This window comes from Euprymna scolopes, chromosome 2, assembly GCF_053919585.1.
Source record: "Euprymna scolopes isolate OS-2025 chromosome 2, ASM5391958v1, whole genome shotgun sequence".
NCBI classification, from domain to species: Eukaryota; Metazoa; Mollusca; class Cephalopoda; order Sepiida; family Sepiolidae; genus Euprymna; species Euprymna scolopes.
Genome location: NC_136483.1, coordinates 37,777,832 through 37,802,303, shown reverse-complemented (window position 1 = coordinate 37,802,303; position 24,472 = coordinate 37,777,832). Strand labels below are relative to the sequence as shown.

At 32.3% G+C, this 24,472-nt stretch overlaps 1 protein-coding gene across 1 annotated transcript in view; it reads right to left on the bottom strand.

Annotated features, from left to right (window-relative positions):
* The window catches only part of LOC145291150 (tRNA dimethylallyltransferase-like), a 163,099-nt gene that overhangs the window by 31,813 nt on the left and 106,814 nt on the right, over nt 1-24,472 (bottom strand). The window contains exons 6-8 of the mRNA XM_080136677.1: nt 23,824-23,966; nt 15,079-15,190; nt 8,547-8,665 (exon numbers count right to left, since the gene is read on the bottom strand). Coding sequence (XP_079992803.1) covers nt 8,547-8,665; nt 15,079-15,190; nt 23,824-23,966 — 374 coding nt within the window. The remainder of the gene's footprint in view (nt 1-8,546; nt 8,666-15,078; nt 15,191-23,823; nt 23,967-24,472) is intronic.

Here is a 24,472-nt window from a genome sequence, read left to right as displayed (position 1 = left end):
TGAAGAACACATGCCATAATAGTATTTATAAAAAAGACTGAGACTAGCAACATCACATCTGTGAGAGAGAGATTGCAGTGAAGAAAGGATAGAGGGTCAATCAAATTATAGAACCCTCAAAGGAATTAATCTAAAGTACTCCCTTGATTTCTGGTCAGTGATATGAGCAGACATGTTTCCAGAGCACTTCTTCCCTCTCCATTGTGTTTTATTAATCTATTATTATATACAAGCTGAGTTGATGAACGTTTGTTTCTCAGAGTTTTTTTTTTCTTATATATTTTAATTGCATAAAATAAAAAAAATACTGCAGGGTGGAACGAAAAATGTGTCCCCACTAAAGAAAATAACATTACAGCTTTATTTTATAACTTTTAGTGGAAAAATTCAACTCAGGTAACTTGATTATGTAGTAGAGCTGACATTTTTATTTTCATTACCCTTAGCACGTCCTTGTTATTCGTGGCAATCCAGCAATGCATTTTGAGGGTGTTGGCAATGGTCCTGTTGTCATAACTTGGATCAGTAGAGAGCAGGAGTTGCACAACGGCGCATTTCTGATCTTGTTCGTTGAACATTGTGGCACTTTCAGACGTGATAGAAGGCTCCTATCGCTCTTGGAATTTATACACAACTGACCATCTAGTAGATGGTTTGCAACAAAAAAACAAAAAAAAAAAAACGGTTTTCATCAAACAGAAATTGAATAATGTCTTCTCTAGGGCGACAATTTTATCATTTCACCTTGTAAAATATTTCTTAATTTTTAGATTGAGTCAGGTTTTAAAAAAATCCATTTCAATTGTCCTTATTAGCTGTAATTTGCAATTATCTGACCAGGTGATCTTACTAAGTGTCTATTTATCACCCTCTCCTCTCTCACTGTATCTTGTTTGACCCTCCCTCTTCTGCTTTTATTTTATACTCCATTTATCACTCATGCTTCTATCATTCTCTCTCTTTCTCTCTGTTTATTAAGTGTGCAATGTAATAAAAAAGGATAGACAAAAACGATAGGAATAGTTTGTTATAAACACAAAATGAATGTCATCACATTTAACGTAGTAGTTGGAAAAGAAGATTTATCGAATGGAATAAGGATGAATTTGGACTTTTTATTTCTATATACATCTTAATCGTTAATTCGCTTTGCGAATTTATTTTTTCCTGATGCAAACAACTTTACCCAATGTCTGATGGATGACCCAACGGCTCACATTTTCATTTTTCTACTAATACATAATCCTCTGCTGTAAAGAGAATATAAAATGAAGGAGAAAATAAAATGAAGGAAAATATAAAAACCCAAATAGAGTTTGTTGTTTCTCCACAATTTCGAATCGAATATAAACAATAGCAGGAGAACGATATTGTTATTACATATGGAGAGAGAGAGAGAGAAAGAGAGAGAGAGACATGGGTTGCTGCTGCTACAAGAAAGAATGAGAGAGATAAACAGTTTTTTTCTAATGAAAATGACTCTAAACAAGGCATAAAGCCAATAATTCTAAAAAGAAAGTTGACATTGAGAGAAACAGGGGAGGGGGAATAGCATCAAATATTTGTATATCTAGAAAATAATCCAAGCAACGTATTCTTCATAGTCTGATAAACTAAATCCGTGTTATATTGACTTTTGTCTCTAAGTAGATAAAATGATAAAATTAAAATCTATTTTTTCGGATGGATTTTTTAATGAAAACTTTTCTACACATCCTATAACAACATTCACTCCAAGCTGTTGTAGATTTGCATAAAAGACACATGTTTGTTAATAATGGAGATTATGCATTTGTCTGAAGCCCAAACCAGACGACTACTATTTTACTTTGTATTAAATAGTATATGGGTGTTAAGTAGTGTAGTATAGTGTAAAGTTGAATGAGTGAATTATTCCCTCACATTAAAAAATAACATCTATTAGTAATGGGACGATTCCAATAGTTTTTCTGATTCCAATACAATTACAGATTCCGTTCTAAATGAATGATTCGGTGAAATGGAAGATTGAGTTTGAGAAATAACGGTCTGGATAGGAAACCGGACTTCTGGTTTGTTGTAAAACAAATAAACAAATTGGCATGAAAAAAATATGAACTTTTGTACACAATTTTTTTTTTTTTACGTATATTTTACAAAAATAAGTAATACTTGATTACATTTTGAATAAAATAATAAATAAATAAACAAAATTACCATACGTCACCACAACAAATCTGTTGTTTCAGACTTAAAAGACATTGTTAGGCGACAATATATCTTTACTTATTTTTAACATAAAACATTTAATGACAAATGGACTTTAAGTCCTAGAAAGATTGTAGACAGTTGAATAAGCCTTGTCCCTCCCACTTTCCCCTTTCATATTTGACATTCAATTGACAGTCATTATTTCTGAGGTCCTGGATATGACCTTAAACTATATCCGATGGTGAGGCCCCAACTTGTGGGCTTTGGGGAGTGTGGAGCCACCCCTTAATTGCCATTGCTCCCAGGTCCATTTTGACCCGGAGTGGTAATACCTGTTAGGGTCCCAACTATGGGTTAAATAGAAACCTTTTTTGAAAAAAAAAAAAAAAAAAAAAAAAAAAAAAAAAAAAAAAAAATATTCTATTAAAAACTTTTTCTTCAAAATCACTGGATTCGACATTAAATGACGTAAAAAGGGTTGATATGCCGTAAAACAAAAACAACCAAACAACCATCATTATTTCTGATTGCACAACATACGTGGGCGTTCTGACATAATTTAAGTAATGAAAGACACTTTCATTAATTACTGATTAAACTAGTGCCCCCTTTCTTATTAACAAAATCATTCATGTCTAGACAATTTTTTTCTCTTCTTCCCTTTTTTTCTCTCTTCTTTATATTTGTTCTATTTTTATACTTTTCATTTTCATTAAAAGAACTGGCCTCAAGTAAGGACAGAGGTATATTGTCACCTGACAATGTCTTTTAAGACAGAAACAATAGATTTATTGTAGCGACTTTGGGTAATTTTATTTACCTAAATTGAATAAAATAATATATATTAATTAGTTTTATACCCACATATACTAGTGTTTCATGTTTTCATAATCATCAGTGCAAGAAGTAACAATTCCTACTAGTCGGGAGACTTGAACCCATCTATACAGTCTTTGACTATATTTGTTAAGGCGTTACCTCTAGGCCACTAACAATTGCTATGATAATTAAGGGAAATTTAACACCTATAAATGCCAAATGCGGGCACAGTCAAGATATATATATATATATATATACATACATAAAAAAACACACACATGAACACAAACACGGGACAGTTCCTTATATTTGTAAATAAACATGCATTTTATCTCATCACTATACTCTGTTTAATATTTCAAACTAGCTTTTAGAATTTAAACTCAATGATCAAAGTACTCTCAAAACTTAAATTTTTTTTTATTTTTTTTTTTTATTCAATTTTCACCCCAAACAAGGCACAGTGCCACTTTGAAGTAGGGGGCTACTATTAGGGAATTAATTAGCGGGGTCATTATGAAGGGAGAAGAGTAGAAAGATGTTTGTTAACATTACACTTGAACTTCTGCATATCATTGCAGTTGGGAAAGCAGAATCCCGGAAGGGAGTTCCAAAGACCCGCAGTTCTGGGGAAGAAACTATTGGAGTAAAAGGCTTTCTTGCACCTAGGGATCTCCACTGTAAAGGGATGAGACTTAGTAGCTTGTCGGGTTTGTCGGGGGTAGTTACGTCGGGGAGGTACAAGTGTTTGCAGTTCGTCAGAGCATTCACCATTAAAGTATTTGTAGAAGAGGCAGAGGGATGCAACATCTCGTCGATGGGACAGAGGTTGAAGCCTAGATGACAGTTCAGGACCTATCAGGTTGGCGACTCTTTTTTGAACCCTGTCCAGGAGCGAGAGACAAGCAGCAGATGCACCAGCCCAGATGTGACAACAGTACTCCATACATGGGCGAATTGTTGCCTTATAGAGGTATAGGATACTGGCAGGCGTAAGTAGTTTTCTAGCACGGTAGAGGGAGCCAACCTTCCTTGCAGCAGCCTTGGCAATGCTCTCAATGTATCTATTCCAGTTCATATTCCCTGTAAACGTTAGGCCGAGGAGTTTAAAAGAAGTACTTTCAGGCAATGTGTTCTTGGCCATTGCTATTGGTGGTAGAGAAGGTTTCTTGTAGTTATTGAAGGAAACAAGCTTAGTCTTAGCAGCATTGAATGAGACCAACCATTTTTGTCCCCATTCCACTACGGATTGGAGGTCATCCTCTAGTGTTTCTGCCATTTTCTTGGATATGTGTTCATTTGTTTTCCCCTCATATCTGTTAAAGAGAGTGGTGTCATCGGCAAATATACCCATCTCCAAAACAATATTATCAGGGAGGTCGTTTATGAATATCAGGAACAATAGAGGTCCAAGGATAGACCCCTGAGGCACTCCCGCATTTATGTCATGTTGTTTGGATGTACGTCCGTCGAGGACAACTTTGATTTTTCTATTACTTAAGAAGGATTTAATTACGTTATGAATTCTTCCAGTGATTCCATATGATCTAATTTTCCTAAGAAGACCATCGTGCCATACCCTGTCAAAAGCCTTAGATATATCAAGGGCCACCGCTCTACCCTCCCCTGTTTTATCCAATGAACGGTATATACGTTCAGAAACTACAGTTAAGATATCTGCTGTTGAACGGGCTTGCCTGAATCCATAAATTGCCTTAAAGTTCTTTAATCAAAAATTGTGTGATAACTTAAAGAAAACAATTAAAAATAAATAACATAGAAGTAGATTGATACATTACTGAATCCATAAATTGGTCAATTTAAAGATAATTTATATATATATATATATATATATATATATATATATATATATATACTAGCAAAAGTACCCGTCGTTGACTGTGTTCAAAAACAACCTACAGAAAATGGACTCTGATTTATGAAAGTATGATAGGTTATGAAAAGGAAGGGTTGTAAAGAGATAGTTTCGAATTTGGAGGTATCAAAACCAAAGCAAAATATGATGAAAGTAAAAATAAAATAGATAAACCACATAATTTATTATACCATACCTGTTCACACTGAAACACTTATCACAATATTCTGTGGATCTATATTAAAAAACCTTGTTAAACTTTGTGACATATTTCCATTCTATGGAGGTCAGGCGCGAACTAACACCCCATAATTTTATTATACCATATTTCTTCAAACTGAAACATAATTATCAAAGTATACTTACGCAGATAGATATGAAAAGTCTTTATAAAATTTATTTAATTTATAAAACTATAATACACTTATGCATAAAAACTTGGAAATGTTAAAAGTTGACTACATTTGGTTTGTCTGTTTTATGGCAAATCAACCCTTTTGAGTTGTTAAATGCCAAAACACAAGAATTCTTCATAAGTTTTGGTTTCGGTTATAGCTGATGGCAGGCCAATAATCTCTGTTTTTTATAAATAATTTTATCAACAATTCTTCATAAGTTTTGGTTTCGGTTTTGATTATAGCTAAACTCAAATATACATATATATATATAAATATATATAGTAGTAATTTATAAAATATATATGGCGATTAAGCTACACTGAATATTCTGCGTTTCATCCAACTATAGGATTCGTCAGGCTTATGCGCATAAGCCTGACGAATCCTATAGTTGGATGAAACGCAGAATATTCAGTGTAGCTTAATCGCCATATATATTTTATAAATTACTAACTAGCTCTACCTACGTATTGAGCACTTTTGAAGTAAATACTTAAAGTTTACGCATAAATCTATACTTTCGTATATTAAATTTATGCGAATAAATGAAGTAGTTATAAATATATATATACATATTTTTTTTCATAAGTTTTAGTTTCGGTTTCAGTTTAGGCTGATGTACCAAAGTCATATAAATATATTTTTGAAATCGTAACTTTATAATATATAAAAATCAATAGAACATTAACTCTATAATATATACAAAATCTGCAAGAATTAAAATATCATATTTAAACATACTTCACAACCTGACTATGCTGGGCGTCTCTGCTAGCTTAGATAAATACTTTAGCAGTTTTAACAAAAGAGCTACAATAATATCAGAGCATCTATATTTACGCTGAACGTCTACAGAATGCCAACATCAATATATTACATATGAATGAGTCCCCTGTAGAATTTCCACGGGTCCTGCTATTATTTAATGTTTAACTATATATATATATATATATATATATGACAATTCTGAATTTTGAGATGAGGAATTATTATATGATTTAAATCAGAAGCTCACAGAATAAATGCTGGAGTCCCTTAGGGGTCAATCCTGGGCCCAACTCTTTTCCTGATCTACATTAATGATCTTCCAAATCACATCCTTACATCATTCGTAGACATTTTTGCTGACGACACTACCATCTATGGTAGCACATCCAAGACAGTAAACGACCAAGTTCTCTCCGATTCTCTCTCCTCTGATCTTGATCACGTTGTACAATGGGGAAAGGAGTGACTGGTTACTTTTAATGCATCTAAAACCAAACTTCTATCTTTACATCATCAACGTTCTGATCCCCATCTGGCATCAATTAAAATGAATGGCCCTCGTCTTGGGGAGACCTCAAGTTTTGACAGGCTTCTGGGCTTGACCTTTACTCCTGATCTTAAATGGAATACGTACATCAAATCTGTTGCCAAGGCCGCTGGAAAAATGGTCGGATCCTTCCATCGATCCAGTAGATATCTCACTGCTGATGCAATTCTCTATCTATATAAGACCCAGGTATGTCCAAGGATGGAATACTGTTGCCACATATGGGCAGGAGCTGCTAGAAAAGACTTGTCCTGCCTTGATAGGGTTCAAAATAGACTTCGTGGCCTGGTGGGAGATGTCCTTTTCTCTTCGCTGCAACCTCTATCTCACAGAAGAGATGTTGCGAGTTTGTCTCTGCTTTATCGTTATTTTCATGGAAAGTGTTCGACTGAGCTTCAATCTATGGTCCCCCCTCGTCAAACTTTCACAAGAAACACTAGACTAGCTGAAAACATTATCAATAATTTTCCTCACTCTTTATCTGTGCCTAAACCTAAACATAGATTCCATGATCAAAGCTTCTTTCTTCGAACTGCACGCTTGTGGAATTGTCTTCCGTTTTCCTGCTTTCCAGCTGTCTATAATATGGTTGTCTTCAAGTCCAACGTGAACAAGTTTCTGATGAGCTGTTCCACTTAAGTTAACAAATTTACCGAACTTCCATCACTATTGATTACTATATTGTCCTTTTGACTACTCTACACTCTTTAACCTTTATCCTTGAGTGGCCGATCGGCCTTGATAAGTGGTGACGCTTATGTAAAAAAAAAAAGTTTGAGGCGAAGTTTGAAAATAAAATCGGCCAGCCAGAATGAGTTACTGAAAGATGTTTGAATTTATTTAAGTAAAAACCAAATTGACAGGTGCGCGCCCAGAAGTCGTTGAGCATTACAACGACGATGTCAATGACCAGGTTTGTTTGTTATAAGCGAAGTAAAAAAAGAAAACAATGTTTTAATTAAGCGGGGGGGGGGGAATCAAAACATCGAAAAAAAAACACAAAAAAAAACTAACGTTAGGCAAAGGAACGATGAAAAAAGAAAAACGAACACATGAAAAATGGCTTAAATAAGCCTGTTTCGATATTAAAATTTAAAAAATTGGTGGGTACCCGGGTGTTTTTGGGTGTGTGGTCGGGGGTGGATAAGTGAAGTAAAAAATAACAGAAAAATGACCGTCACGTGAAAAATGGCTTAAATAACACTGGTTCAATATTTAAATTTAAAAAAAAGAAAAAAGACATCTCACACCACGATTCGAACCCAAAACGTTTAGATAATGAACCAACGTGCTAATCAACTGACCTAACGCGACGTACATGAAATTTGTTCAGTTTTTCAACTATTTAAAGTAAATCAGGTCATGACGTCATCTGGCGCATGCGTAGAACCGCTCGTCGTCACGAGAAGACCATTTTTGTTGACCCCCTCCCTGTCGAAAATTGTCGATTTCGGGGTGAAAAAAATGAACGTTTTTGGCCAATTTTTCGATATTTTTCGAGCGAAGGATGGGGCTTCGATATGATACTGAGTTTGTGAATTTTCGGCGTGTCTGTCGAAAGTTTTTAGCAGACACACAAACATACACACATACATACATACATTTTCGCTTTTATATATATAGATTAACCTCCATCTAGAACATGTCAATATGTGAGCCCAATTCCTTTATTAGTTTACAAATTACTATTACTTAAGTGCACTAAGTTCATCTTATAAAAACAAGTATAGGAATGCAACTCTGTGGCAATGCGACAGGGACTGGAGCTTGGCAAACTGTGCGAGACCTATTAAGTTAGAAATTCCTTCTTTGCACCCTGTCTAAGAAGGAGAGACAAAAGGTTGGTGAACTAGCCCAGATGTGACAAGAGTAGGTCATGCACAAATGAATAGTGGCTTTGTGACAATATGGAAACTTTTGGATGCAAAAATATAAAAAAGTGACTAACATTCTTTAAAAAGTTTCTGTCCTTCTTCTGTGTTCCTTTCTTCTTCAGGTAAAATCAAATAATTGTGGAACTCTTTGAATCCGATGCTTTGGAATATTCCTAAAGTATAGTCAGTATTTCTGGAAAAGAAAAGAATATATCAAAAGTAAAGCCAAATTAAAAAAGGACAAGGCCATTATATAAAGTTGTGTCAAGTCAGAAAGTTTAATGAACAATCTGGAACTGCAATTAAAATTAATCAGTGTTGTTGCTGTATTCTTAATATTTCTGTTTAAAATCAATTTATTTTTTTTAATTTAATAACAATCATCCAAGTCATTCCTAATTTTCTTTCATGTTTATCATAATATTTCATCATAATATTCATCATAATATTCATCATAATATTCATCATATTTCATCATAATATTTATCATAATATTTCATCATAATATTTATCATATTATTCATCATATTATTCATCATAATATTCATCATATTATTCATCATAATATTCATCATAATATTTATCATAATATTTCATCATAATATTCATCATAATATTCATCATAATATTTCATCATAATATTTCATCATAATATTTCATCATAATATTCATCATAATATTTCATCATAATATTCATCATAATATTTCATCATAATATTTCATCATAATATTTATAAATATTTATAAAATGTGTTGCTTTTTATTTCTTATAGTTAAACACATCTCTAAAGTACAACCTTCCTCCATGCTGCATGGTCATAGCAATGGATAGTGTTAGAGTTATGCTGCCGGTTCCTGCCAGAGCTACCCAAGGTAGATTGGTCTACATCCCATGCTAGTAAGGCCTAAGGCCTGGGGAAATCCAAAAGGGCATCTATATCAGGATATAGTAGCCTCTGGTCATTTTTACCAATGAGTCATACATAGAATCCACATGGGCAAGGAGGACATGTCATTTCACACTGTCCCATACCTAGAACCATAATAAATTTATAGTTCCAATAGGAAGCATTAGTTTTTGGTCTTTCCACTTATCTGTCTATCATGTGTATGTGTACGTACATCTATAAACATGTGCATCCATATTTTGTGTGTGTATGGGTATGTGTAGAAGCATGTGTGGTAATGTATGAGTGTACATGCATCTATGTTTACTAGGTACGGGCAAAATGAATGCCGATGCTCAAAATGTATAAACATTTTGACTTCTCCTTTTACTTAAAAAAAATCATCAAAAATCAGGAAATTAACGAATTTTAATGAAATTTTCAGCATTTATCAAATAATGATCGTGGTATATAATGAACTAATTATTTTTATTTAAATCTTAGTGGAAATGTATTATCTTGTTTGAACAAAAAGTACCTTTACTAAAGTTATGGTTTTCATTATTAAATAAAAAAAATGCAAGAATTTATTTTTGCTTTTTTATATAAAAAAGCATCGTAATTTGTAACAATAAAAATAAAATAAAATAAAATAATTTTTACAGGAACATTACGAAAAATGCCCCTAAAGTCTGTATTAATGAATTCGATATAACTCGAAGAAAAATTAATTTCTCAAACTACCGATATTACCATTGAATTAAGCATTGTTTATTTAATATTTTCACAAAAAAATTATAATTGCAAAAAATATTTTTACTTTTTTTTTTAAATTACAGGTTTCGCATAATTTTTATATGCAAGATTTGGTTATCTTTCAGATGCAAGGTTCCTTGTTTACTTGCGGTTGTAACGATGTAAGATTCCGTTGTACAGAAGACCAAATCGGCCATAATTTAAATATTTAAATTTATTTACTGAATTTAAATATTTAAATTGATATACTGTTTAAATGATAATATACGTCTACGATGTTTTTATTGGCGCTTTTCTTCGTATTTTTTAATAACATTTTTTTGCACCATTTACAAGTTTTTTTTTTACAAATATTTTTTTTAATACTGTAATAGTAAAATTATTTTAGTAACATTCTATATTGGATACGTTTTTTTTTTTATGAAGTTTAAGTAAAAAAAGTTCACTTTTTTATTATTAAAAATACATTTCATGAAAACACTCATTATAAAATGTTCACGTTGTTTAATTAAAAGTTCTCAATTTTAATCTAATAGTTTTATAATTTTGTTATTTTGTTACAAATTTCTAATAAAGATTATTTTAATTTTAACGGTAATTTGGTTTTCATTATAAACTCCGTCATGTTAAAGGCTTTGAAATCACTTTAAATAGTAAATCAATTTTAATATTTAAAAAAAAAGAGAAATCAACAGGAAAAAAATCTCGTGTGAAAACATTACGAGATACTTTTTCCGTATAATTAATAAATGTATCTTTATTTTACTATTACAGTATTAAAAAAATTATTTGTAAAAAGAACTTGTAAATGGTGCAAAAAAATGTTATTAAAAATACGAAGAAAAGCGCCAATAAAACATCATAGACATTTTGGCCGATTTGGTCTTCCGTACAACGGATTCTTACATCGTTAAAACCGCAAGTAAACAATGAACCTTGCATCTGAAAGATAACCCAAGATTTTAATAATTTCCTTGCTCACAAGAATGTGAAACTTTCGGCGTAACATATCTTTTTATACAATATTGAACAATAATTTTAAAAAAATTAATTTAAAAACAGGAACATAGAAAAATAATTAACTTAAAAATTGGAAAAATTTATACAAACGTTCAGAATAGGAATGTACGGATGCAGGCCTGCAAATAAAAAAAAACTATCACACCTCTTCCTCCCTTTTAATTGCATGATGTCATTTTCACAGTCTTTCGACTGCCTGAAATTTTGGGCTTCCATATATTTACAAAATTTTAGTTTGTTGTGTTTTTCAAACGGTAGAATCACTCGGTTTTGGGCAAATTAATTCATGTTTTGTGCAAACAAGGTGTTTTTTTTTTTTTAATTCAATTCGATATCTTAGGACTTTACTTTACTAATTATCTTTGAAATAGACCCAGAAAACTAATATTTATCTTTTAAAGGATTTTTACAATGAATTTATTTAACTTCCAAATTTAGCTGAATTGGGTAGCTCGCCATGAAAACATTTTTCATAACTTTTTTTTCACGTATACAAATGTTTTTTTTCCTTTTGGAAAGTAAGTTTAGTCCTTAATCTTTCAAATACAATCAAAAAGTAGTTGGAAACCTACAAAAAATTTATGATAAATCGGCTTTCAAAACTAGGTCCCCCTATTTTTGCCCGCCCATTTTTGCTCATACCTAATGTTTCCATATGCGAGTGTTATATGTGGGGTGCATGGGTGTCCAATTCAACATTTTATAAAAGACTTGATTTTGAATAAAGGCCACACAAGATATAAACATTTATATATTTTTAATATTGATTTTTTTATCCATACATATATATATATATATATATATATATATATATAATGAAAATATTGATTTAAGTCTGATACTTATTTATCTTCATTAAGAAAATTTATAATATATACAATAAGCAGATAGTATTTGTTTATCCTAATTTTTTTGACAAAATGCTATATTAAAATGAGGCATAAAAAATGACTAAGTTCAGCATTCCCCCCCCCCATTTAGCCCCAAAAGTCCCCAGGGGATGTCAAATCCTGGTGAAAATGAACAAACGGTGTAGTTTTAGGCCTTAAAATATGTCAAGTTCTGCATGATGCAAAAAAAAAAAAAAAAAAAAGAAATGACTGTCCATCATTTGCTCCCCACTCATTTAGCCCCAAAAGTTCCCAAGGCCTTAACATATTTAAATTTGAGTTCAGCATCATGCAAAATTGCTAAATAGACATACACAGAAAATTTCAGACAAATATGGTAAAATAGTCCCCCAAAAATGGAGTGTTTTTATTATCCCTAAAAGAGCTCCTAGGGCACACCCAAGAGTATAGACAGACAAAATTATATAGAAATTAGTTAGTTACCACTTTTCAAAAAGTTTTATAAAAATCGAAGGCATCAATTTTTTTTGATAAGCACCTTCTTAGTGACATGCAATATGGTTTCCGTTCTGCTAGATCCGTTCTGTTACTTTTTTTTATTCATATCATGTTTAATGTTTGTACAAAATTTTAAAAATTTCCAAGAAGTAGTTATTGAGAAAAGTGCAGACGGATGAACGGGCGAATGGACAAGGGTGAATTTACAGGTCTACCCTCCTTTTGTCGGGGGACCAATAAAACTCATATTTTTTAATCTTCCAAAATGAATAACATATGTGATTTTAAGATTGTCATTGCTTTTTTTTTCTTTCATAAAAACATGTATTTCTCCTTAATTTTTGAGATATGGGTTGATTATTCATATTATTTGAACTACTGTTCTCATCTTGAGTGTGTGCAGTCACTCACACACACACGCGCTCGCAAATAAACAAACGTTTATTCATTTCAATTTCTCCATGCATTTTGCACAAAAATAAGTTCTTCCAGCAACGACATAATTTCAAATACGCCCACATGCTTTTCTCACAACAACAAAAGTAAAATGAACATATTTCTGGTGGGCGTAGTTGAAGATAGTATCATGTAACACAAGCGACCAATGAGAAATTTTAGAAGATTGTCTTTTTAATGCTTTTCCAAAAACCAAAATATCAGCAGCAGCAATCTTGTTTTGGAGCCGGTCCAAAAAGTATTTAAACGCATCAAATATTCTTTCTTCCCTCTTTTTCCCTTCTTTCACCTTCTTTTCTTGCTCTGACGTGATACGAGAACATACCTCTCATTTTCATCTGATCATCGCTTTCAAAGCTGTCGAAACCACAATTACACACGCCATGCGGACACTAAAAAATCACACTTATGCACACACGCACCCATTCCGTACATTTTCTTTAAGAATTAATAACAATGGACTCCTTTCCTCATGGGACTTTTGAATGAGGCAAACTTTGCCAGTTAAATCACAAACCTTGAAATAAGGACATTATTTTCACACAAGACTTTCACCTTCTAATCTTACTAATTCGATAAAGGACTTTCATCGAACATTCTAATCATAATGATTTCTCAAGAACTTTCACCGATCAGACCGTTACTTGTTAATCTTGTTATTTTTGTTGAAAAATAAATGCGGTGCATTTTAAATGAGAAGGAGGTGTCATTTTGTTTTATTCCTTTTTTTTTTAATTATTTTGTTTGGGGCAGAGAGATTTAATTTCACTTAAACTTCTTTTCCCCTACAAGTGTTATTTTCACAACGTTTCAGTCGATGTAACCTCCGACCTTCTTCAGGTGTATCTTGTGAAAACAGGGGTTCATTCTGTCAAACTCAGGAAATTTGAATGGAACATGAGTAGTATGCTCTCGACACTCAAAATACAATTGTTAATTACTTGAGACTTCTACCCAGCCATGGCTGATGAGACAACGGCATGCTACCCCATGAATCAAATAAAGGATTACAGATGAAATTTTATGCAGATTCCTGAGTTCAATACAAAGATTCCCCGAGTTTGACAAGAAGGTTTGAGATTTTATTTACCGAAATGTTGCGAAAATAAGACTTATGACGAGAACAGTTCAAATAATATGTTTATTATTTTATACTAAAAAACAAAAACAAACAAGCTTAACTAAACAACTTTCAAAGTCATGATTAATGGCAAGGTCAAAGTTTAGTTTGGATTTCTTGTCTGTGTTACAACAAATCAAGTCTTTTTATTTAATGTAAAACATAAGCTAAGGTATTAAGTTAGCTTTTGGATATGCTTTTAGAAGGTGAGTATAGAAGGTTAGCAAGTGATTGATGAGGTTTGACTCCATAATCTGTTAGTAGAGCAGAGAGTGGATTAGTCATGTGAGATATTTGAAATAAGTCAAGAATGAGTTGCCTTTTAGAACCTAGATGGAAAGGATCATTGTGTAAAGTTTGAAGATAATCAGAAGTAATTCTTAGAAAGTAAAAAAAGGAATTATCAATGATTATGTAGGGAGCAGAGACTACAGTATAAAAGAAAAAAAAAATCAAACATAAAAATTCTATGAAAGCATAAATGGAAAAGTACTTCATACATTTAATGTAAAAGATCTTTGAACCAAACAGAAAGCAAGGGAGAAGGAAAGAAAGAACATGAAGACAGAGAGGGTAAAGAATGCAGACAAAGAGCTCTCTCTTTGTCTGCATGATGAGAGAAAGAGATCAGAGAGAGGAAGGGAGCAGAGAGAGAAAGAGATCAGAGAGAGGAAGGGAGCAGAGAGAGAAAGGGAACTGAAAGATAGAGAGGAAGCAGAAAGAGAGTAGAGCAGAGAATCGAAACGAAATAGCACAATAGAATGGGAGAAACTGCTTCTTCTTAGACCCACTAAGTAAAAATTCCAGTCAGAAAAGAAGTGGGGGTATTTAAGGGATGAATAACATGAAAAAAAATACAAAACATAAAACTAAAGAGAAAAAGAAAGAATATTTGAACAGTATTCGTTTTTAGTATCAAACGTATAACTAATGTATGGCATATCGTTTTAAAAGATGTATCATAAAAAATACTGGAATATCGGTATTTTTAAAATATTATATTTATAAATATACTCACTTTCCTTCTCCAATTCTTGACTCGTTGAAATCTTTGTGAAACTGTAATAATTCTGCAACTAAGCCTTGCTCGATCATTTTATCAACTCTGTCATTCAAGCGTTTATCTAAAACTGAAAAAAAAAAACAACAAAAAAATTAATTAAAATTTTATAAAAAACTAGAATCTCTTGGGCTAGACAGTTCGTTAAGTTTTTATATAATGGGTTGTATATTTTTAGTTTCTTAAATGTACATTTCCTGAAACTTTTGCACCTCTCAAAAAGTGCTCAATGAATAAACAGAGCGTGTTTATAGTATGTTTATTTATACAAACATTATTGGCTACATATGTGCATACATGTTTCTGTAGTGTCTCTTTTCATCAGGACAAATGTACTTTCCAAGATTAAATTCAAGACGAATTCTATTTATACAAAACGTTTTTTTCTGTTTTTCAAAGAGAAGGAGAAGGAGAATTACAAAGAATCATTGTAAAGGGAAAAAACTGTAAAACTCTGGAGGAGATGTGGTTAGGGTTCGGGGATAGAGGAGGTAAAGAGTATGGCTGCAGGTTGTAAAAGTGTTTTGAATTTCTATTTTGGAAAAAAAAAAAATTTTTTTTCTCAAGTTACTTCCGATTATATTGACCTTAATGATTCCAAGGTTCGAAGCATGATCTACATCAGTCAGCTTAGTGTTATCTATGTACAAATCAACGGTTTAACTTTGTTCTCATAAAATGACTACACTACATAGCATGCCACCTGCATCAAAAAACGCACACGTCTACATATATTAAACCTTTTGGTAGAAATGGAATTAGTTTTAAATTTGATCTTGAGAAGAACGTTTGGCCTGATGACATAGTCTCTCTGAAAAAAACAAAACAAAAAAAAAAACACTACAGAAACCTGTATGCACATATGTAGCCAACAATGTTTGTACAAATAAACATATATATATATATATATATATATATATATATATATATATACTAGCAGGACTCGTTAATCGGCATGCTCCTCTTTGTAAAGAATTAAACTAAGGTTGTTGTTGGTAGCCACCCCAGCAACTTAATTTTAAGAACGGGTTTCAGAATAGACACCCCTAACCTCCTCATGTTAAGAACCTTGTATGGAATAGGCAGAACTAACCTCACTATGGTAAGAATGGGTTTTGGAATAGACACCCTAGTTTATGAGGGTGGGGGACTGTCCAAGGATTTGCCCCAAGTTCAACCTTGATATATGTTGTCAGCATACCCACCCGCAAAACTATAAACCAAAACAAAATTGAGAGTGGGTGGCAGTCTCATGCAGAGAGAAGTACACTTTTCTATCGCGCATGTGTAGAACTACAGTACATAATGCATGGAATTATATCTCAAAAGCTACTCTCCGCCAAATTTAAAATAGATTGTCTTATTCAGCATAGTCTAAAACCTATAGAAATCATCAGTTTAAAGGAAATAGTGTATTTGGTGGTAAGGTAAAAAAAGGACCTAAAAAAAAAAAAGTTAATGTCTAAGTAATGTGGAAAAGGAGTCCTGAAAAGAGAATTAAACAAAAACAACTATAATAAAATTTTTTTAAAAAAGCCAATATATAACAAATAAGTATTTCCGTAAAGGGGAAATTTGTACTTTAGCGGCATAAAAAAAAAAAAATGGCGTAAATGTAGTAAAATACAGACTGAATGAAAAGTAATGCAAATGATAATTTATTTGGATGTAATTCACGCTTAGAGCGTGAAAATGTGTTTTCTATAAAAAGAAATAGTTTTTTTTATGATTTCGAAAGTGAGAAATAATTATTTATTTATTTTTTGTCTAGTCACTCCAATTTAGGCTTGGTGCCACTTTGATGTACGGGGCTACTACAACTCTGTTATTAAGAGATTTGGTGAACGCTTATAAGCCCCCCCCCCCAATTTTACAATTTACATTTTTTTCTTTTTTCACGTTAATCTCATCGAGAACAAACTTAACTTTCAGATAAGAAAAAAGTAAAATTGTAAAAAAAAACTTTTTTATGACTTTTATTTTCGGGGATCAGTTTTCAATTACTGAGTTGAACACATACTTTGTGACCATCACTGAGAAAAATATCATCGCAATATTTTATTCGGTGATGGTCACAAAGTATGTGTTCAATTAAGTAGAACATTAATGTGTAAATAATGTTAATCCAAATAATGTGTAATGGCATGTGTAACTTGTAAGTAAATGTTATGGCTAATTTTTTGTAAAAATCAGTCTGTAAAATAAAGGAAAAGCAACAATAGTAAATTATAAATGATTTAAAACAATGCATGGCGATTGATCGGCCATATTGATTAAGGGCTGCTGTGTTCATTTTTTGTATGATTGTGTACAATCCGGTAGAATAGAATTTCATGGTCACAGCCAATGAGAATAAGTGGAATGTTATTGAGGAGAAATCATTATTTTTGAATAGTGAATTGCAATGGTAGTTGTAGGTGTCTGAGTATTTAATCCAGTTAATAAGGGTGTCAGATCAATATAGTTATAATGGTTATATATTTACCCGGTCCTTACTGGGATAGTGGAAGAACTTTTCATGTAGAGGGGAAAATAGTCACTACTTCGTCTAGCAATCGTGATGATGTCGCACGAGGGAAGTAAGATAGGATTTTATTATAAGGAATAAATGTGTCTGTAACGGCGTTCAAAAGTTACATGAGATGGTGGGTAAAAGTTTAGACATAATAAATTTGTATGTGGCATCTGTTATTGCAAACCTACTGTAATTTGGTCCAGTGTGGAATTTCTGCAATTAAATTATATATATATATATATATATATATAATTAGCTAATAAAGTTTAAATATATTGAACTAAAAGAATAATATTTTTCAAAAGTGCTCAATATGTGAGCAGAGTTTATAACTAAAATTATATAAACACTGAGTTTACGTGGATTAACCACCGTTTTAACATTTTCTAGCAAAATATAGAAATGTCGGTTGATCTACATAGACTCTCTAATGTTATATATATATATATATATATATATATATATATATATATATATATATACAGGGTGACCCCCCCCCAAAAAAAAAAACAAAAGCTAAATGGAGGCCATCTAGAACATATGCTGTACAACGGAGAAAAAAAGGCCAAAGACTCTAGTGTTTTGATGTGATGTTTTGAATATAATAAACTAGTTATGACCAGAGTTTCATTTCATTTAGACAAAACACTATGAAACGGGGGCCTAATTAGAGTTGGGGCCGGTTTTTTTTGGGTCACCCTGTATATATATATATATATATATATATATATATATATATATATATATATATATATAGTAGAGATTTAGAAGGCTATCACAATGCGAGGAATGAGATATAGTCGTTGTTGGTGAAAGGAGGCAAGAACAAGTGGCAATTTACAAATCAGTAAGTACATACATATATGTTTATATATACATATATTTATTCGGTTGTATTAGCTACAGATGTCTTACTTACTCTGCGACAATATCCATTATTAATTTTGGAAAAAATTCCCTTTTCAAATGGTAGACGTGACAGATCGATTCAAAGCATGGTAGATGATGGAGCGGAAGTTGGATAACTGTGTGGGGCCTCGGAGCAAATGTGAGGAGGGGATTTATGTATTGTCTGATTAGGTAATTAACATGTTTATATTTTATTTATTTTTATTTATGTTTTTTTTTAGTTTATAACTCGTTGCTTTAGCGTGAGCTTTTTTTAAATTTTGATGTTTTCTGTCTATTTTGTTGTCTTTATTATTATTATTTATTTATTTATTTATTTTTTTCCTGCTGACATGTATTAGGTGGGATGACTTTGTGTATCTAGGTCATGTAAGTCGTTAGTAAGTTGTGTCTGGTTAGCTTTTGAAGGATAAAAGTAGGAGTGGGATGTGAAAGAGGAGGGGAGGGTGGGGGGGTTTGGGATGGTTCGCTCCCAGCGGCTGCTAGGTGTTTAGGTTGGTGTTGCAGTTGTCAGGAATAGGAATAGGAAGATAGGTGGGAAAGGGGGCACTGGGTTGACATTCCTTGGGAGTTGTTAATTTATTTAATTTCATAAAACTATAATCGGTAATAGATGGGACATTTGTTTTTCCATTTAATTTTTTATTGTTATTGTTTATTAATTTATTTGTGTTTGTTGTTAGTGTTATTACGGTTTGAATAGGTGGGTTTTTTTTTAAAAGTTGTTTATGTTACTTCAGTTAACTATTTTTTTTTAATTATTTTTTGTTTTTATATATATCACTTATTTATTAAATTTCTTTTATTTTTTTATTTTTTGTATATATAATTTATATGGGAGGAAGCTTGTAGTAAGGTCCTGTCTGGACTGTGAGTTGGTGTATGAGCGGTGTGCAGTGGTGTACCTGTTCTAATGGGTTAGGGTTGTAATGGTAAGTCTTTGGTGGGAGCCGATGTAAAGTTATATAATGAATGAAAATCCGAGCTCCAGTCTGTTATTGAGTTCTGGCCGTAATTTGGATATTAGTGATGATTCTTTTATGCGAAGATTCCCAATATTTCGTTCTGTGGTTAAAATATCGACTTTAATAGATATATTAGTGTTTCTGCAGGTGTTGAGGTGTTTGTGGAATGATGATGCTTGTGTTTGTGTGTGTTCCTTGATTCTTATGTGTAGGGGTCTCGTGGTGCTGCCCATGTAGAATTTTCTGCAGGCAGCGCATTCTAGTCTGTATACTACATGTGTGCGGTGGCAGATGGTTGCAGGGTATACGGGGCAATTTGCCAGTGTGCATGGTGGTGGGTCCTCGTGCTTGCATTTAGAGAGCTTCTGTCTAAGGGATGGTCTGGAGTGGGCTAGTAGCATATTGAGACCCTCTCTTCTGATAGCTCTGCGGATAGCCGTTGTGATCTTGCTGCTGAGATGGGGCATTTTAAGGAAGCAGGTATTGGTGGGGAAGCTTCTTACACGTTTTCTCGTGTTCCAGAGGTGTTTAGGGAGACAAGACGTTGCTCGGGATTGAATAATGATCAACAAATGTTTCAAACTCCAATATTTTTAGTCATCAAAATCGGTGAAATCTCCCATTTTTCAGTCAATTTGATTGATTGCTTTCTCTAGTTGAATGAAGCTTTACATGCCTCCTCACACTGACTTACTTCAAAATGCATTGTTTACATTGCACTGTAGAGAACCCACTGTTAATTTTATAAAATTATTTTATGTATAATGACTAGGGCTATGACAAGAGAATATTCTTTTCATTGTTTTGACTCAAGTATATATTCGACACAAATACAGTTAATCAATCGAGAACCACATTACTATCTAAAAACATATAAGATATTAACTGATATATACTCGAGAGTCAAAATAATGAAAAGAATATTCTCTTGTCATAGCCCTAATAATGACTCGAATTAAAGTTTAAAATGCAAAAGCCAAGTATCATGCTTCAATTCTGCTCTAAACAGAAAAATTCATTTCGAATGGACTATTGTCATATCAAAGAACCTACTGCTGATTTTATATGCCTAACCTTTCTGCTTGTGTGGTAGTAATGCCTTGAATTTAAGTTTAAAATGGCAAAGTCGAACATCATGGTTTAATTGTACTTTAAACAGAAACATTCATTTTGAACATGCTCCTGTTATATCAAAAAACCTACTGTTGATTTCATATGCCGGGCCTTTCTGTTTGTGTGGTAATAAAACTTCTCAAATGCACTTGTGACGTTAGGTTGTGTAAGGTGCTAACTTTAGTCAAAATATCCTGTTCTGTCTTTCATCAGATTTTTTTCAATTATTGATACTTATCGAAGACATTTCGATACAAAGCCTATCTAAGAACACTGCTATATACATAAAGCACATTTGTGTGAAAGTTCATAAAAATTGGCTCAGCCATTTCGGAGTCCATAGAGAATGAACTCATACACAAAGTTCCTTTTATATAATAGTAGATCTCTCTCTCTCTCTCTCTCTCTATATATATATATATCACATTTGGTGTCAATCTGAAAATATAAAAAATAATCAGAACCTTTTTGGAACTGTTTATTTTTCTTTTAAGAAATTAAAGTTTGTTTATGAGGAAAAAAAAATTGATTAGAAATTGATCTGAAGGAAATTGTTTAAATTGATCTCAGCCTGAAATATGTATTTGACTTGCATGTACTTTGCTGATCCTCATTATTGAAAATGGAGAATGTCATCCCTTTGTGATTATTAATTGACAATAAAATTTAAGTAATTTATTTATTTTATTAATTTCTATTAAATCTTATTATTTTAAAGTGTTAATGTTCTCTTTCAATTTTTTAAACTTAGCCCTTTCAGCTTTTTAATTTAATTAATCCAAAACAAAACATTTTTTTATTTGCTGAATTATTTCTTTTACATTTGATTAAGGGACCATAAACGACCAAGTTCTCTCCGATTCTCTCTCCTCCGATCTTGAGCAAGTGGTTCAATGGGGAAAGAGGTGGATTGTTACCTTTAATGCATCTAAAACAAAGCTTTTATCTTTACTTCATCAACGCTCTGACCCCCATCTGGCATCAATTGAAATGAATGGCTCTCATATTGGGGAGGCCTCATGTTTTGACAAGCTTCTGGGCTTGACCTTTACTCCTGATTTTAAATGGAACACATACATTAAATCTGTTGCCAAGGTCGCTGGAAAAATGGTGGGATCCTTCTATCGATCCAGTAGATATCTCATTGCTGATGCAATTCTCTATCTATATAAGACCCAGGTATGTCCAAGGATGGAGTACTGTTGCCACATCTGGGAAGGAGCTACTAGAAAGGATTTCTCCTGCCTTGATAGAGTTCAAAATAGACTTCATAGCCTCGTAGGGGATGTCTTTTTCTCTTCCCTGCAATCTCTTTCTCACAGAAGAGATGTTGCGAGTTTGTCTCTGCTTCATCGTTATTTTCCATATAAGTTAACAAATTTACCGAATTTCCATTACTAACAATTACTATATTGTCCAATTTCTACTGTACATTCTTTAACCCTTATCCTCAAGTGGCGTCTTGGTCTTGATAAGTGGTGATGCCTATGTAAAAAAAAAAAAAGAAGGGAATTTCAGACTATCTATCTATATGATGAGAATAATGGAAATAGCATTCTGACGAGATAGAGAGATAAAAAAAAAAAAGGAACAAACCAATTTATGTGTTCATCAACGTTTTGTCTTTATTGGAGACTTCTTCTGGTTGAATGAAATTAAAAAAAACAAAACAATTATTTGAAAATATATTTTTGATGTAATGAAAGGTACTACTCTGTTCCATTTTAGAAATAAAAAAAGTCGTTGGAAATTCAAAATGGAGGGGGCATGGCGTTGTGAAAGCGAGTAAGACTTTTTTTTTTTATAACGTCATATAGCCGTTCATATATTTAAAAAGATATGATAAAATTCATATTCTTTTTGGAACGAATATGTCCATTATAATTCAAATATAGATGTGTAACTGAAATGAGTGTATTTTTATTATGTAATTTATTGACTGATTATATGTATTAATTATTATGGGAGGTGTTTTCTATGGTGTGAGAGAGTTAACCTATGTCTAAAATTAAATCATGTTCTTTTAATAGTAGTTTACTTCTAATGGCGGTACATTACAGAAGCCTCCACATTGTTTAATTGTGCTTGAATTTGTGATGTGCTGATTCAAGAAGTCTCTGCCTCGGTTTATTTGAAATAAATTTAACTATTTTTGCTAGTCAAAAGTATGATTATGCTGCGCTGAATGAGAGAATAATGCATTCAGAGAATTGCTATTTCTTATATCATTTTTATGTTCATCGAGCCTTTTCTCTAATTTATGTTGGGTTTCACCAATGAATATATAATGGCAATTTTGGAAAGGAACAGTGTATATGCCTGCATTGGAAATTGGTTTGTTTTGGAGATGTTTTCTTATCCACTATATAACGTTATAAAAAAAAAAATCTTACTCTCTTTCACAACGTTATGCCTCCCCGCCCTTTTTTGAATTTCCAATTACTTTTTTCATTTCTGAAATGGAACAGGGTCATACATTTCATTACATCAAAAATATTTTTTCAAATATTTGTACTGGTGTTTTGTTTTCTTAATTTCATTCATCCAGATAAAGTCTTACAATAAAGATGAAAACATTGATGAACACGTAACTTGGTCTGTTACTTTTTTTTAATCTCTCTTTAGTTAGGTATGTGTATATGTGTTTGTACATATAGGATTCACACCTAAACTAATTAACAGATCATTATGACTTTTGAAACAAAGTTACTAGTTGCAAGGGTGAGTAAGGTAGGCTATATTTAGTTTAAGCTGTATGCGAAAGATTGAAAGAGGAGGGAAAGACTTTTGTGAAAATTCAGATACCTCTGATTTTTGTAAATCATGTAATGAATTTGGATCAAAAAGTAGAATAAGGATTCTAGAAATAAGGTTTAGTAGCATTATATTTTGATTTTAATCTTCATAAGAGGATATAAAAATGGTGCAAAACCATTTGGGAAATTAATTTTACTTGTCCTAGGACGGGTTTTCTTCTAGTTTATTTATAAAATCATCAATATTTTGAAATTTATATAGATTTTCCCCTGAGATTGTCAGGTTGAATTCCAAGTAAAGAAATATAAAAACAAAAATTAATTACATATTTAAAGAAAAACATGAAATGAAAACAATCTGCCTCGATAGAAGAACAGTTGAAATAGTGTACATAAAAATATCTAATCTCAGATCAAAGTGTAGTATCTGTGAAAATTGAACTACCTTCTTGCTCACATTGTACCCAGAATATGCAGCTATTTGGATAACGTAAAGGACCACTCATGGCAGACACGCCAACTTCTTTGTGCTGTTCACCCAGAATTTGACTCATAGGAACGCCATGTTTACCAAAAACTTCCAGAGCCCTGAAATGGAAACAGAACAAATATTATGTTTTTCATTCAACTTTTGGAAAATTTCAAAATTATTTTCCAAAAATATAATTTGGAAAAATAATGTTAAAAATTTAAGTCCGATTTTGAACACTAATTTAAAGATAATAAAAATGGTAGTTCAACACCATAAACACAAAAATTGTATTACAGTTCTGAACTTTTTAGATGAGGAATTATTGTTCATATTAGTTGGATTAATTGGACTACTGTTCTCATGAAGAATATTATTATTATTACTGTTGTGAAGGAACATAACTGGCTATACACCGGTTACAAACTGTATATATATATTGGACTGTTTGGCAGACAGCGGCAGACAAGCAGTCGCAGTAAGACGGATAGTCTTACGTGTTGATTATCAGACTTTCTTCCCCATACTTGTTACTATGTACTTCTATTTACCTTAGGCGAGCAGCCTTACGTTTCTGTATTATAAATAAACCCCATTACACATACCACTCGGTGTAACTCACGTT